We start from the raw sequence: 15087 nt of genomic DNA, 5'->3' as shown, positions 1-15087 counted from the left end.
CAGACTTCAGTTCTATTTATCTTGTGAATTTGTGAGGCGAGAGGGCACACAGAGCGAGTGTTTGTCCGCATCATTTCTAGAAACGCGCTGTCATTTGAATATAAAGTGCATTGGAGTTAGGTCCTTATCTCTTAAAGAGAGATAATAGAACAGTACTTTGGCCTAACGGGTGGAGTCATTCACGTCACCTAGCCCCTTCGCTGCGGGGCTAATTCCCCCGTGGCGCGGGGGGTGGTGTCCCGGCGGTATGGACACGCTAAGGCCCACCCTACCAAAGGACGTGAAAGTAAAAAGTTATGTCAAAAAAGTGCAACAAAATGATAGGTACTCGCAATTTTGGAGACCACGCAAAAATGAAAATGCACTTGACAGGTGAGATTCTATGGTGTGGTGTGGTGGTGTGATAGAATCTCACCTGTCAAGTGCATTTTAATTTTTTGCGTGGTCTCCAAAATTGCGAGTACCTATCATTTTGTTGCACTTTTTTGACATAACTTTTTACTTTCACGTCCTTTGGTAGGGTGGGCCTTAGCGTGTCCATGCCGCCGGGGTTTAGTACACCATAGGTCCTGACGAATGGCAGGTAAATTAACACCAACATTGGCAGAAACATGTTGACCAGCATGTAAATTTATAGGAAACAAGCCATTCAATCTATTTGGCTCAGTTTTCCTACACATATTTTAATATGTCTTATTGATCAGGCAATAAAGGAATTTTTTTGATACAATTAGGACATTTTTAACCTCACCACTTACACTTCCTTTATTCACCTATATAACCACCTAGCCACAAACAAATTCACATTACCCTCTCTGCAGTAAATCTGGCGTTGAAGCACACTGGGGTGGCACTCGGCCACTCCCAGTGGGGCCCAATGATGAAGCATGTCACCGACTAGGTCGGTGAGTGAGGGCTTTCTATAACACCAAATGGGTGTTATTTTTCTCTTAGTGCTCTGAATCTCACACAGGATTTTAGCTCATGTTTCAAGCCACAACCTTATTTACATGGGACACCTCTTGGAAGGATTCCTATTTATGCCTCCTTGGCCTCACCACTTTTAGAGGCCCCTCCTCTTAAAGCACTGCTTGTCGAGGTTTAAGAGCGGGCAGGAGGTTTTCCAGGGCTTGCCGCTGGTTCATGTTGTACAAGTGCTGCTGTGTCTTCCACAGAGGAGCAGTACAGGCCACCGATGTGGGAGGTTTTGAAATTGTTGTCAGTGGGTGTTGAAGAGTAAAGAACAGGCAGGCGTGGATCGCTGAGATGCTGCCTGTGACCTGGTGAGGGTCTTAGCAGAACGGGGTAGTTGTAGTAGTGTGCAGTTCATGACGGTGGTGGGAAGCAGTGGAAACACCCTATTTAGCAAAGCATTAGCCGCCCCTGGATGGTGGAGAACTTCAGACATCCATTGTTGGGTATTTCAAGGCCCCGATACCCAGAATTCAGAATCCTGGTTTCTGTACCATGTACCAACGCATTTCTGGTTTATAATTCTCCAGGTGAGTTTGTTTGTTGGCCGGGTCTTGCTGGAGCATGACTGATGCAAAGATCACAAGAGGATCTTGGGATAGGTTCCTGCCACGTCTCTTGCCTGTTTCATGGACCCTACCATCCATTTTCTATTAATAAAGAGAAATAAAAGCACTGTGGTTGACGCAAGCAGCGCTACTGATGGATAAATACAATGGAGCTGTATTGTACTGGGGGAAGGGGTTGTGTGTGTGGGGGCAGTATTTGGGGGAGCTTCGAGTGTAGGGTGACCAACCGGCATGGGTGCAAATTCAGGACGGTGAGTGTAAAAATTCAGGACAAAAATTCAGGACAGGAGGTCAAATTTAAGGACAAAACTACGAGACAAAAGGTACGTTTTATAGACACATCAGAGGAGGTCGCACTACAGTATATAAGAAATCCCATCTTTATCCATACATATTCATCCATTTGCAAACCTTCCCATCATGTCTCCTTCCTTCCATCCATCCATCCCTCCGTCCACACTTTCACTCATCCATCCACCCTTTCACCCTATCCATCCGTACACTCATCCACCCAGTCTTCCACCCATCCATCAATTCATCCATTTACCCTTTCACCCATCCAGCCATCATCTCACTTATTCATCCATCCACCCAGTCACTCATCCTTCCACCCAATCATCTTTTCAGTCATCCATCCATCCTCCCTTTCTCTCTCCATTGACCCTTTCACATAGCCATCCTTCCTTCCATCCATCCACCCATCCTTCTACTCATCCACTCATGAATCCATCCATTGACCCTATCACTCATCCATCCTTTCACTCATCTACCCACCCATTCACTCGCCCATCATCCACCCTTTCATTCATCCATCCGTCCTTTTACTCTTACCCATCCATCCACCCATCCTTCTACTCATCCACTCATGAATCCATCCATTGACCCTATCACTCATCCATCCTTTCACTCATCTATCCACCAATTCACTCGCCCATATTCCACCCTTTCATTCATCCATCCGTCCTTTCGCTCTTACCCATCCATTCACCCTTTCACTAATCCATCCAGCCATCCCTTCACTCACTCACTCACCTTTATTTGCAGAGTTGCATACAGAAGAGGCCCATCAAGAATGTCACTCTTGTTGTAGTTCCTAAGGCAAGTCCTAGGATAGGCCATGGGACGGACACACCCCTCACCCTCAATCTAAAATGGCGAGCTTCTTCTCCGGATATCGATGAACGCAGAAATTGAGCAGGCAGTTTGAGTTCAGTAACTTGCGGGCAATATACACGACTCCTTAATCGGTCACAATGGACTGAGGGACTCTTAAAGTTCCAGCCAGGCACAGGCTGCTGGTCGCCTTCAGTATACACCGAGGTCCGCCTCAGATGCTTACCTCGTTCTCGACCGGTGAAAGTCGAGGTTGAGAACCATAAGGAGTCCTGAGGCAAAGGTATGGGTGCCAGTTGCACAGCAGACTTATCTATGTATGCGGTGAGGTAGTAGCAACGCAACCGCCATAGTAGTGCTTCCGAAGACCTGCTAAAGCAGGAAAATATACTAAAAAGTAATCCCAAGCCCTGGAGCCTAAGTGCGGCTCGACCTTCTGTTGGCCATTCGTTGTACAGTGTATATACATGACTAGCTGTAAGAGCTATGATTTAACTACATGTGAGAGAGGGGCTAAGGAGAGATGAGGGGCACCATGGTGGGTGGTAGTCAGGGAATACATAAAGAAGGTAATGGGAAGGGCACCAACAAAGATTGTCGCCCTGGGCGCCACTAATGCGCATAGTTTAGAGTTCGACAGTTCTTCCAGAGCCTTTGCAGCAACCACCTCGAACGTTTTTATACTGTTTTTGTGGTACACAGTTACACGGAAGCTACGCCTCATTGTTTAAAGTAAGTTTGCCATTTGCAAAAAAATACAGAGCAGAGACGTTTTAAGGCAAGGGCAACGTGATCAACTTCCAAGGACTGCAAGCTATAAAGCTCCCTCCCTCCCCTAGGAAGATGATCTATTTCGATATTATGTATGTCTATTTATCTCAACGTGCTCCCCCCTCCAATGTAGTTTAAAGGTTTGTTGGGCCCCAAGGGAAGACATATATCAGCTGTTTCTGCATGATTCAGTTTCTAAAACTAACATAGTTTTAATGTTTTTGTGCATTATGTAAGCTTCAGTTTTCAGAAAATGGTTAATAAAATGCAGAAATGTTCAGAGCAGGGGGCCTCTAAACCTGTCATGCACAGGGCCCTGAAAATCATTAAGATGACAGTGATACAGGGCAGTAACTATCAACGGTGGAGAAGGAGCATCGCCACCGGGTCCATTGCACACCAATTACAGTTGCCTTTTACTGTGCAAACAGACAGCGGGGGACATTATCATTGCTTGCACTGGGGCCCAGTGCTCTCATGTTACACCATCGCACAGACCATATTTTATCTGTCATTTAATGTATCGAGCGATGAGGATCTCCTGAAGAATAGCCAGAACTGCAGGAAACCTCCAAAAATGTATTAGGCCCGGTTTCTGACAATAACAGTTCCCCCGCCTCCAACCCAGCCAAAGGAAAAGGCTCAAGACATGCTCTGCAATTTATAGATCTTTATATAGCTATTTCTCTTCAGATAATTACAACCAACTGGAAAGATACTTCAAAGATTTCATATAATGCTTGGTGGAACTTGTTATGTCATCACCATAGGCTTGATTGTGCCTTTGCCACCACGATACCTTTACTAATCAAAAAAGACTTGTTATGGTTGCCTTTAACTGATTTCCTTTCTAGACATGACCCCTGAATTTGACCTTTTATTCCCTTATTTTTCAATGACGTTTATTATTGCATTTCATTTTTATTTCCTTATAGCAATTTCAGGCAGTGAATTTGTATTCTAGGTTGCCCTCTTTTTCTTCCTCCCCTTTCCCCTCTTTCTCTTTCTCCTCTCTCTCCCACAAAACAAAATACCTTTAAAAGCTCTGTTCCTTGGTACAGTCTCTATATCCCTTTTTGGGATTGCATTGCATATTGTTACATTTTAATACTCTTCTATCTCTTTTCATTGCTATTTGTTTTTGTAATTGTTTTACATTTGTATATCTTATTTAATAAAGCTTTCTAAACTTAAAAAAAACATGCTTTGCACTTCCAGTACCGTGGCTGGGTACCCTAAAGCTGTTCAGGGCCAATGTGAGCACTCCTGCAGTGTACCAGCAAGCTCTAGGATTGCCTTATGCCTTTAAAGCCAATCCTAAATCGCTTTGCTTGGTCTCCACAGCAAACGGTTGGAATTAGGCTGTCACCCAACAGCTGTTAAAATTACGGGCAAATGGCATCCGTTAAAGAAACTTTCACGGACAACGGACAGCCGGACGAAAATACGAACTGTCAGTGAAATTTACGGACGGTTGGTCACCTTATTCCAGTGGGTCATCAAGGCAGTACCAGGGTTAGTGAGATGTTACAGTTTCCATAACAGGCCCACCAATCGAAGCTCTGTGTATTCTTGTAAAAGCACCGCATGCTTGATCTTCACATATGATCACGCCAATAAATTGTCACAAGTAGTTTAACAAACACAAGATAACTTGACTGATTAAACCAACGTTTAGTTGCATTTCTTTCAATCACGAAGTAGGTCGCGAACCCTCTAAAAATGTACTTGGGCGTATGACAATGATCGACTGAAATACATCTGAGTTCAAAGTCAAACACACTGACATTTTTTATATTAAAATGGAGGATGTGGAAGCGACATAGTAAGGTTGATAGTTTGAGAATTTTGTTTCGGAAAGAGTGTGATTGTGTGCATGGTATATAGGATGTTACACTTTGTATTGATTATGAAATTCAGTTATTCTCTCTTTCAGGAAAGGCACCATTACCAAATCCAGTATCTCTTCCAGATGTATTAGGCTGCACGCTCTCTGTTTCATACACCACACCTCGTGTAAATGTTCCTTTATTCCCCTTGTACCTCCATTTACACTCCAGACCTTTTCCTTCCCTCTTACTGGGCCTCGGACATTATCGATACCAGGTTGCTTTGGTCGCTGGAAGAGTACATGCGTCTCTAGGGTTTTGGGCGGTTAGTGATAGGTCTGTGAACCACTGGACCCCGTATTAGAACAGAAACCCCTAATCTCTGAGGACTCTCTTGATTCAGAAGAGTTGATAATAAATGATAGTCAAAAAATCACCCATCTTGTTTTTAAAACAGTAGGAAAACACCCAAGAAGAACAGCAAACCAACATCTGTATTGGTTAACGATCATTCTTAAGTGCCCGTCAGCTGATTTGAGTATAAGATGTATTTGTATTCTACATTGGAGTATATCATGGTGACAAATTCAGAAGACAGAAACCCACTGCAGAGAGCTGCCAACAAGGAAAGTCATTCCCGTCTTTTTTGCATTTGGTTACTGGGTGCCAGGTTGTGGGTATTGTGAAAAGTTTTTAGATAGTATACAAAAGTTGGGGGAAGGTATAGGGTAACCATGAAAATTAAGTTAAGGGTAATGACTGAGCTAAATTCAAGAGAATGTCTGGATTGAGAGAGTTAAAGTTGGACTCGAGCACAGGTTCAGATTTAAAGGATTAAAGAGAGGGTGCACATCTAAGGTAAATTCAAGAGTTGGGGTTAGTTTTGGATTTGAGATTAGGTTTAGGTTTACCGTAAGGATTAAAGTATGGTTCAAACCCGAGATAAATAAAAGAGTTACGGTTAGGGTTAGCATTGGATTTGAGATTAGGTTTACAGTAAGAAATAAGTGAAGGGTGACATCTATGGTAAATTTAAGAGTGACGGTTACGGATTGGTTTTGAGATTAAGTTTAGTTTTACTGTACGGATTAACCGAAGGGTGAAACGTAACATAAATTCAAAAGTGACAGTTAAGGTTGGATTTAAGATTAGCTTTAGGTTTACTGTAAAGATTAAGGTACGGGTCAAACCTATGATAACTTCTAGAGTGATCGGATTGCATTTGAGATTAGGGTTAGGTTTAGGGTTTACAGTAAGGATTAGGTGAATGGTTACACCTAAAGTAAATTTAAGAGTGATGGTTAGGGTTATGGATTGGATTTGAGATTAGGTTTAGGCTTCCTGTAAGGATTAACGGAAGGGTGAAACCTAACATACATTCAAGCGTGACAGGGTAAGGACTAGAGTTGATTCAAGATTAAATTTACAATCATGGTAAGAGTTAAGGAGAGATGTGCAGTGGAGGTAAATTTAGATTAGTACATTCTAAGGCTAAGGTGTCAGTGAGGGTGAGTTAAACTATTTTTTTTATCACAGGGACATTTTTGATGCAGACAAAGTAATGTTAATTTAGCAAAAAAAAACTTGCACTGGGTTCATTGTGCAGGATTCTTTGACACGACAGATCCATTCTACATTAACCAATGGTATGTGCTAACACTACAATTTCTTGTGTGTCAGTGTGCATTACGGCTGTGTATTCAAGTGAACGCTTCATGCACAAATCATGAACCTTCATTTGCTGTTTGGTGCAAAGAAAGTTTGAATTTTAATATCTGTGCCCGTTCACAGATTCTGAGGGTTAATCTGGCAAACGCACTGTTTGCAACGTCAACCAATGGCCATCCTCATGCTGTCTAATCCACAGGAACTATTTCTTCCAAATAATTGGTTTCTTAGCTCTGCATGTTTTCATCCGGTAATCTTTCTCAGATTAAGTGAAAGCTGCTGAAATCCCCTCTTTGAGAGATGATTAGTGCAGGACAACAGTCTGCCAGTCTCAGCGAGGAGTCAATACACGTGGCTGACACGTGGCGCCCGCCCGTGGACTGTCCGCTTTACAGGACAAAGGTCTGAAGGGTCTTGTAGGCATGGCCATCCCTTAGGGTTGGCTAAAGACAGGGGATGATAACCCTAGCTTATCTGTTGGTACCTCTGACCTGCCCTTCCTCCCTTCATCACTGGGGTCATGATGGTTGGATCACAGAGTGAATCTTGTAAGAGCCCTGTTTACTTTCTGTAGTTTCTACTTCTCTCCCCACCTCACAGCACATAACCATGTGAGCCAGGAGGGTCAATCCTGTGTTTTGGGATTTACGGAGAGGTCAGAGGTGAATCATCTCACTTTTGAAGCTGATGGTGAAACACCATCCTTGCATCCCAGTTGTTCCAGGTGCCTCCAGCCTTCCATTGTTGACTTGGCACTGTTGCTTCTCAGCTTGCCCACAGTTCTGTTGATAGGGTACCTATGTATTGTCTATCCCAGTATCCTTACAAATACTAAGGTATAAAATACAATATGGTTTGGGCTGGAATATCTTCTGTCCAGCAGATTCTTTGCATCACTGCACAGTTCTGCCCCCTCCTGCCAGCAGGAGGATGTGCAGCTGCTGAAGGTGCATTGTCAGCACATTTCAGAGCAGCAGAAGTGGGTCGCCTGGTGCTGTTTGCACCCATGTCCAGTGGCTGCTTGTGAAGCTTGGTACCCGATGAAGGCGTGTATCCTTCCATTGCTGCTGCCTGTCCCTGCTGTTATCACTTTATAAACACACCCTGGTCTAACAGCATCACCTCGTTGGAAGCGCTATGAGTTTCCTGCCTGTAGTCAGCAGAGGAAAGGATGGGTCCTTGGGGGATGATGTGGTGTGTGCTGTTGTGTCCATGTCCTGTAAGTGCTCTTCTTGTCTTGTGGACTGTGATGTGGGGGGTCTCAGTGTTCTACTCATGTGAGTCGTGGTCCTCTTCCTACACCTGCGGATGAGTTCAGCTTCTTGTAGGTTTTTTGTACGCGTGGAGTGACTGACCATGTATCTTGGGACTGAGGTACATCTTGGAGCTCCTGACTTCCTCTAGTGCCTGTCACTGTCAGCTTGCAGCCACACACCATAAGATATCCATCTTTGAGAAGAAGGGTTCCAGGCACATAACTTGCTCTCATGACTCAATAACTGTGATGTACATTCCTGTCCACACCATGTTGTTAGGCACTTTGAGGTCCTACTAGAAGTGGGCAAAGGTGCAATCATGTCAGCCTTAGGAACCTCATATGAGAGGCAATGCTTCAGGTAAGTAACATTGGTGTGAGGCACTGTGCCTCATGATGGTAATATGTGCACAGTGTAGATATGTACATAGTCTAGAAAGTAGCATTTCTGGAAGTGTCGTACAATCTTGCTAGTGGTGGGCAAAGGTACAAAAGTGCGAGTCTGGTAATGCATGCACGAGCCGCAGTGTTACAGAAAGTAACTTCTACTTATGAAGCACCGTGCCTCATAATAGCAGTGCGCACTGGTAAACTCAACGCTTCTTCTTCCAGCCATGGAGTACCACGAGAAGCTGCACCTGATTGGAGCCAAAGAGGGACTGAAGGAGAGGAAGCTCAACAAGGCAGTGGAGAACTTCACCTGGAACATCACCCTGCTGAAGGTAGGCCTGGCTGCTGCTTTCTGGGGACTCTTTTCTGCTCTCATGTTCCATGCATGTGTCATCAGCTCACCTAGGCCTGGATTTTGTTTAACTTGTTCTGGACTCATCTGCAGAGGCTGGTTCTACATTTGGGGAATAGGGAAGAGTCACCTATCTCATACTTCTGAAAGGCAGGTAGGGCTGGGGCCCTGTCACTCAAGTGTTGCTCACCTCTGAAGGACCAGTAGAGCGTACACTGAAGCTTGACGTGTGACTTACTCTACCCCAGCCTTACCAGTCAGTCGGTCTGTGTTTGGATGTTGGCTACAGTCGCTTGTAGAGGTACTTCTGGCAAGGCCTAGCCAAAGAGTAAATTGTAATTGCCTTGAGGTCACACCCGTGCTGCTTGTATGGTCACTGAGCGGTGACACCAAAGCAGACGGATATGAAACCATGCACTGATGCACAGAATATTTCTCCCAGAAAAATATTACTTTACTTGTTTTTTTTCTCACATTTTTCTTAAGGGGGCTGAACTCCCCCTAAAAGTCTTACTTTCATGTAAATCCATTAATGTATTGGCATAGTTTAGGAGTGCTCCTCCAGAACCTGTGTGTTTTTTTTAACTTCTTAATTGTGTAGGGGAAATGCACCATCTGACCCATTTCATTTTTTAGGTCTCACCTGAGCAGCGCATGCGCGGTCTCTTCGAGACATGCTGTATCTACTCATTAGGCTTCGAGCCTCTCGGTTTTCATTTGTTCGTTTTTGTGCTGTTCTGAAAACTTTGCTTTTCAGTGGTGCATTGGTTGTATTTGTCCCTCCTTGTGGGGTTTGGATCCCTCCCATGCCTACTGGCCCTATTACATGTACTCATTCCCTCGTGTTAATTTATTTTAGTTTCAGCACACTATTTTTAATTTAGTCTCGCCCCTGCTTTCGGAATGGGGTATTTTTGTGCTTTTCGAGCGAAATGTGCTCAGCTGACGACATTTTCAGTTTTCAACTAGAAGGTAGCATGTGTATGTGTGTGTAAAGAAAGTTGATTTAATTATGTTTTTTGAGCCCACAGAGATTTTGTTTCATCAGTCTGGCACCCACTTCACGGACCCCATGCTTCAGTTTTATCTGCATTATATATTTGTTTATAGGAGCTAACATGTGGGCTTTGGGAGGCGGAGTGGATTTTATCGGCTCAGCACGAAATGCGCTCAGCTGATGGCATTTTCAGTTTCCGAATGGTAGTGTGTGTAAACAAACTTGGTTTAATTATGTTTTTGGACCCCCCGCGGCTTTTGTTTTATCAGTACGGTGCCCACTTTATGGACGCCACGCCTCATGATTGATATTCATGGTTTTTTTTTTGTACAGGAGGTAGTTTGTGTGCTTTTTGGAGGTGGAGCGGATTTTATGGGGTTTGATTATTTACTGTCAAAGACCGCGCGCCATTTTTGGGACCGGCACGGCGTTCGCTTCACGGCCACAATGCTTAAGGTTTCGGCATAGCGGCGGCTTCAGGAGGCTGTACGCCTAACTTTTAACTACACTCCCGCTTTCCGGTTACACCATCGCAGACACATCAAAGCTGGTGTGGGTACGTGAAGACACCGATCTTTGGGAATTCATGTATAGGAGCCTGTTGTGTTTACTGCTTGTTGAGTATTGTCAGCGGGGCACATCATCATTCCTGGGCTCATGAGCATGTCCTGATCATAAAGGTTAAAACTCCTCCCCTTGAGCCTGTGCTTGTGCCATCATGGGGCTCACTTAACTTGGTGAAGGGCCGTAAGATGTGCCAGCTAGCATGGAACAGTACATTCAAATGGTACTTCGGTGACACTACTCTCTTGTTTGGCGATGCATTTCCATCTTCTGATCAGGGAGTTAGACAAGGTCCCTGCTAGTCGGTGAATAACCTACTAATTAAATGTGTCTGGCAGGGTGTTTTGCTGTAGTCATATTGTTCTCCTTGGCGGTAGAACCAGTGATGCTTTGATGGTGAGTGGAAGTAGAGGAGTGTGGCTCAATGGTTAGAGCCGCAGACCCTGATGCAGAGGTCTGGCCGGGACCAGGGTTCAATTCCCGCCTCGGCGGGTCTCGGGCTCAATTTCCTCAGACCTGATCATTCTCGCCTCGGTGCCTATTCTAATCATGAGTCCCACTCTGCACCTCTGGGCAATAGCTTGCTTAATCTCTACAACGGCCCCAACAACGCTGAGGATGCCTGGCCTCCACCTTGGGTGTGCACAGGAATGGGCTCCTCACAGGGAAAGGCCAGGAAGGGTTCCTCGGCGGTATTTGTACAAGCGCCGAGATGCCTACGGGTAGTCGTGCGCTATCATTTCATTTCATTTCATTTCATCATTTTAAGGGGCATACAATATTGCGTTTGACGTGTAGTAACAAGATCAGCTGGTCAAGTAAACTATTTCTGAAGTAAGGATGCTGAATACTGCACCGCAAGAATACTTTTACAAAACATTGTCCTGTGTCGTTGTTCTGGTCCTGTTTACAGTGTTCTTAAAGCTGGGCCCGTGTAGACAGAGCTCCATTAACAACCATGTTAGCTTTCCACCCCACGTCACTTCACGCTTGTTGAAATTCCTTTTTTTTGTGTTTTACCACAAATTATCATTGTTGCCCACCGACCGCCAGTAGTTATGGTACACCCTGGGTATTGTTTTACTGCTTCCCAGGTTTGATTTTATTGTTATGTTTTCTACAGATGTAACATAACCTATGTTGTCTGTTCCTCATTTTCATTCTTGACGTCTGGGTATATTTTGAGATTCGGTCCCGGTCAATTATATAATTGGTTTGAATGTTGTAACTTGTGGGTTTTTGCCTAACATAATGAAATGTCAACACTGTTGTAATTTAATTAACAATTTTAGTCCCTTAATACTTTATGAATGTGGAAAAATTGTCAATTTCATGCCTCATTCTTTCTATTTTATTGCTTAAAAATAGAATATTGTTTACCTACTCTGGAGCCTCTTTGCTAAAAGTGACGTTTGGTTTTAGTTCTGCGATGCTTCTTATGGAGACCAAATGTGTATTACACACTGCATCGCTGGATAAAATGCACGAGTCTAAAAGTACAGATTTACTATTAATATATGTAACACTTATGTGTCTTTTATAGTTCAGTCTAGATCTTCATTATCGCGTATAAAAGCACTTCCAAATACATGATTTCAGACTACCAGTTGCACAAAAATAACACTTTAAACAAGTACTTCCCAATGCAGTGCTATAATGTGCCTATTAGTATTAAAGCTTCCATGTTAAACACTAGATGTTGTAGCACTCAGGATAATGTGCTGCATGGGTAAATACTTCTAAGGTCCCAAAGGCAAGCCCTATTGGCTGTGCCAATGCTTGTTTCCAAATATTCTAACTTGGTTGGACCCCTTGGGCCTGCTTGGAAAAGATGGCCGCACTCATTCATTACAGTTTTTCCCCGGTATGTTTCCCTCACCACTTTATCACTTCTGCCACAGTGATGTGGAACCGGAAGGGAGGAACCATGCTGATGACATCACAGTCGGTCTGGCCCCGCGCACATTTCTGTGTGCGCTGCTCAGTATCAGAAAACTCACTTAATTGCAGCCGGTCACTTGAGCCTCTGGTCACCTTCTCAAACCTCTCTAAACTAAGAGTGCTTTGGTCTGCTTCCTAAGTCCAAAAGACTCCTTTCTATGCAAGAGCAAGAAAAAAGTTGACCCACTTGGCCTGTAAGAGAGGTGTCTGATTAATGTTTCTCCCAGTCCAATTATGCCAGTTGCCCGCCTCAGGTTGTAGATAAAGATTTTTTCTTTCCGTTCCAGTAAGACATTGAGTTGTATTGGAAACCGCAATGCACTTAGGGAAATGAACGGGTATTGTTGCCTCCCCCCTCCCCCCAAAATACAACCTCTAAAGAAATACAACCCCAAAGGAGCTACGCAGAACTGTACACCTTGAGTAGCTGAGGCCATCAGTTGTGCCGGCAGCTGGCTGCGTGGGGAGTCAGCCGTGGTGCATGGAAGGACAATGTAAGGTCCAAAGTTATGGCGGTGGTGTTTATAAAAGTATGGCCCAGGTTCATGTCCAATTCTAGGATAAAGACCAAAAACTTCCAGAAAAAGAATGAGTCCTGTGTCAAAAACCGAGAGAAGTCCTGAAGAAGGCACTATTGCTATAAACAACACCTCTACTTGGGACCTCTGGGATTGTCCATTTATGCCTCTGGGTTTGTTAGTGCTTGGGGGATGCACTGTAGTTAATCTGCAGGTCCTGTTTTTCTGATTTTAAGTAGGGCTCCTTGTTTTATGGAATTCATTTTTTTAACATTTCTCTGTATGTTTATCCATATTTATTTTTTGCCCATCTTATTGGTATTTTTCCATATTTAATCTGTGTTTTCAGAATAATTGAGGTCGTAAAATATATTTCCACATGTATTTAACCGATAAACATGCACTCGTACATTGATGGCTGTCGCGTTTTAGCTATTTATGCACCAAATATAGCAAAACACTCCACCCACAGGTAAATAGAAGCATTATAATACAAACCTATCTTAACAAATGGTGGTATTTACGGACATCTCAACCTGCTTTGTAAGCCTTTACTATCTATCTGCTCAGCTGTTGGCCTGGAATTTACCAAAGACAGAATGGAAAGTCACTCACAAGAAGTACCATTTTCAGTGTTTTTCCTCTTGAAAATAATTACAGACTGAAAACATTTTGTTTTCTATCTGTAAAAATCATTAAAAACAGAAAACTGAGAGCCTTCATTAACACCTTCGCTGCTGGGCACATTCTCCCACTGTGCTGGGGGGAGGGAGGCGCGCACAGCGCCCCTGTGCTCTTGACGAGCTCAGCTCGTTATGCAGCACAGTGCTTGTGTGCTCATGACGAGCTGAGCTCGTCATGACCACACCCGTTTTCATAGAACGCTCGCACAGCAGGGGAATTAGCCCAGCATGCGAGTGTTCTAACGGTCATGACGAGCTCAGCTCGTCATGAGCACACGAGCAACGTGGCTCATGACGAGCTCAGCTCGTCATGAGCATCGAAGGAGTAATAAGAGCTCCTTGTTTCCTCTCTTTGGGTCCAGGGACACAAGCTGTGGTGTAGGTCTCACAGCAGTAGAACTTGTGGTTTGCGTTTGCAATAAACACAAGACAACACCGGTCAAAGTTGGGTGATATAACAAGCCTGACAAAGCCAACAGGTCTAGCTTATGTACAGAGCTTACTTACATTGTATAGAGACACAGACCAACTCACCTGAAGACACCCATTATTACTAAGGCTCCATGTTTTCCGTTTTTACTGATTTTTACAGATACAGCCAGACAGAAAAACATTTATTGTCTTGTCTGTATTTATTTTTAAATGTGGATAAAAACGGAAATTGGGTGCTTTTGGCGTGATTCTAAATACTCTTTGCCATGACTGCCAGGACAATAACTGTGTGAATTGATGGGTAAGGGTGTTAAAAAAGAAAGACATTTTAGTAATGCTGCTTAAACAGCAGTAGATATGCACAAGGCTGATACTGAAATCTGTATATTTTCATATAAGTGCATTGAATTATCTTCTGCGGGTGTTCATATCACTGAAACCTGGCAGGCAGCCAAACATGACTCCATATTTTTTGGTTAAATAAATGTGGAAATATACCAGTTTCAGCTTTTTTTTCCACTAAACCCATAATAAATAAGGAGGAATAAAGATAAAGTTGACAAAAAATAAAAATGGATAAATACAGACGGAAATGTCAAAGAAATAAATACCATAAAACCGGGAGCCCTAATTATTACTAACATCAGACAAGCAGTCGGGGGCGTAGCTTAGTCACTGGAATTCAGAGGCTGTGATCTTCAAATCTCTCAACTAAAAAAGCAGTGGGTTGAGGGGTGAGGGGTGAGATGGCCAAGGTTCAGGATGGACTATTTCCATGAGGATCAGGGTCAGTACTGATTTACGTTAGGTGGGCCTCTGTCTAGAGTGGGACAGTAGGCAACAAACTATGGGTTGGATACTACCCAGAGCAATTGCCACTGATTAGACAAGACTTAGAACTGCAAGCATTCATCCCACCACATTTTGGGTGTTTGATTGCCAGACGTATGCCTGGGTACTTAAGACGCACACATGTCCAAGCCTACTACTGCCAATGTTTGTGAATTTCAAAAAGTACTAAATTTGCACCCAT

The 15087-nt window shown here is 43.7% G+C and overlaps 1 protein-coding gene across 1 annotated transcript in view; it reads left to right on the top strand.

Annotated features, from left to right (window-relative positions):
- Positions 1–15087, top strand: part of PLCL2 (phospholipase C like 2) — a 399007-nt gene that overhangs the window by 374853 nt on the left and 9067 nt on the right. The window contains exon 5 of the mRNA XM_078664019.1: positions 8790–8899. Within this exon, the coding sequence (XP_078520145.1) occupies positions 8790–8899 (110 nt within the window). The remainder of the gene's footprint in view (positions 1–8789; positions 8900–15087) is intronic.

The sequence above is a fragment of the Lissotriton helveticus genome, chromosome 10, assembly GCF_964261635.1.
Source record: "Lissotriton helveticus chromosome 10, aLisHel1.1, whole genome shotgun sequence".
Classification (NCBI taxonomy): Eukaryota; Metazoa; Chordata; class Amphibia; order Caudata; family Salamandridae; genus Lissotriton; species Lissotriton helveticus.
Note: the sequence above shows the minus strand (reverse complement) of the source record. Positions and strands in the feature narration are given on the sequence as shown.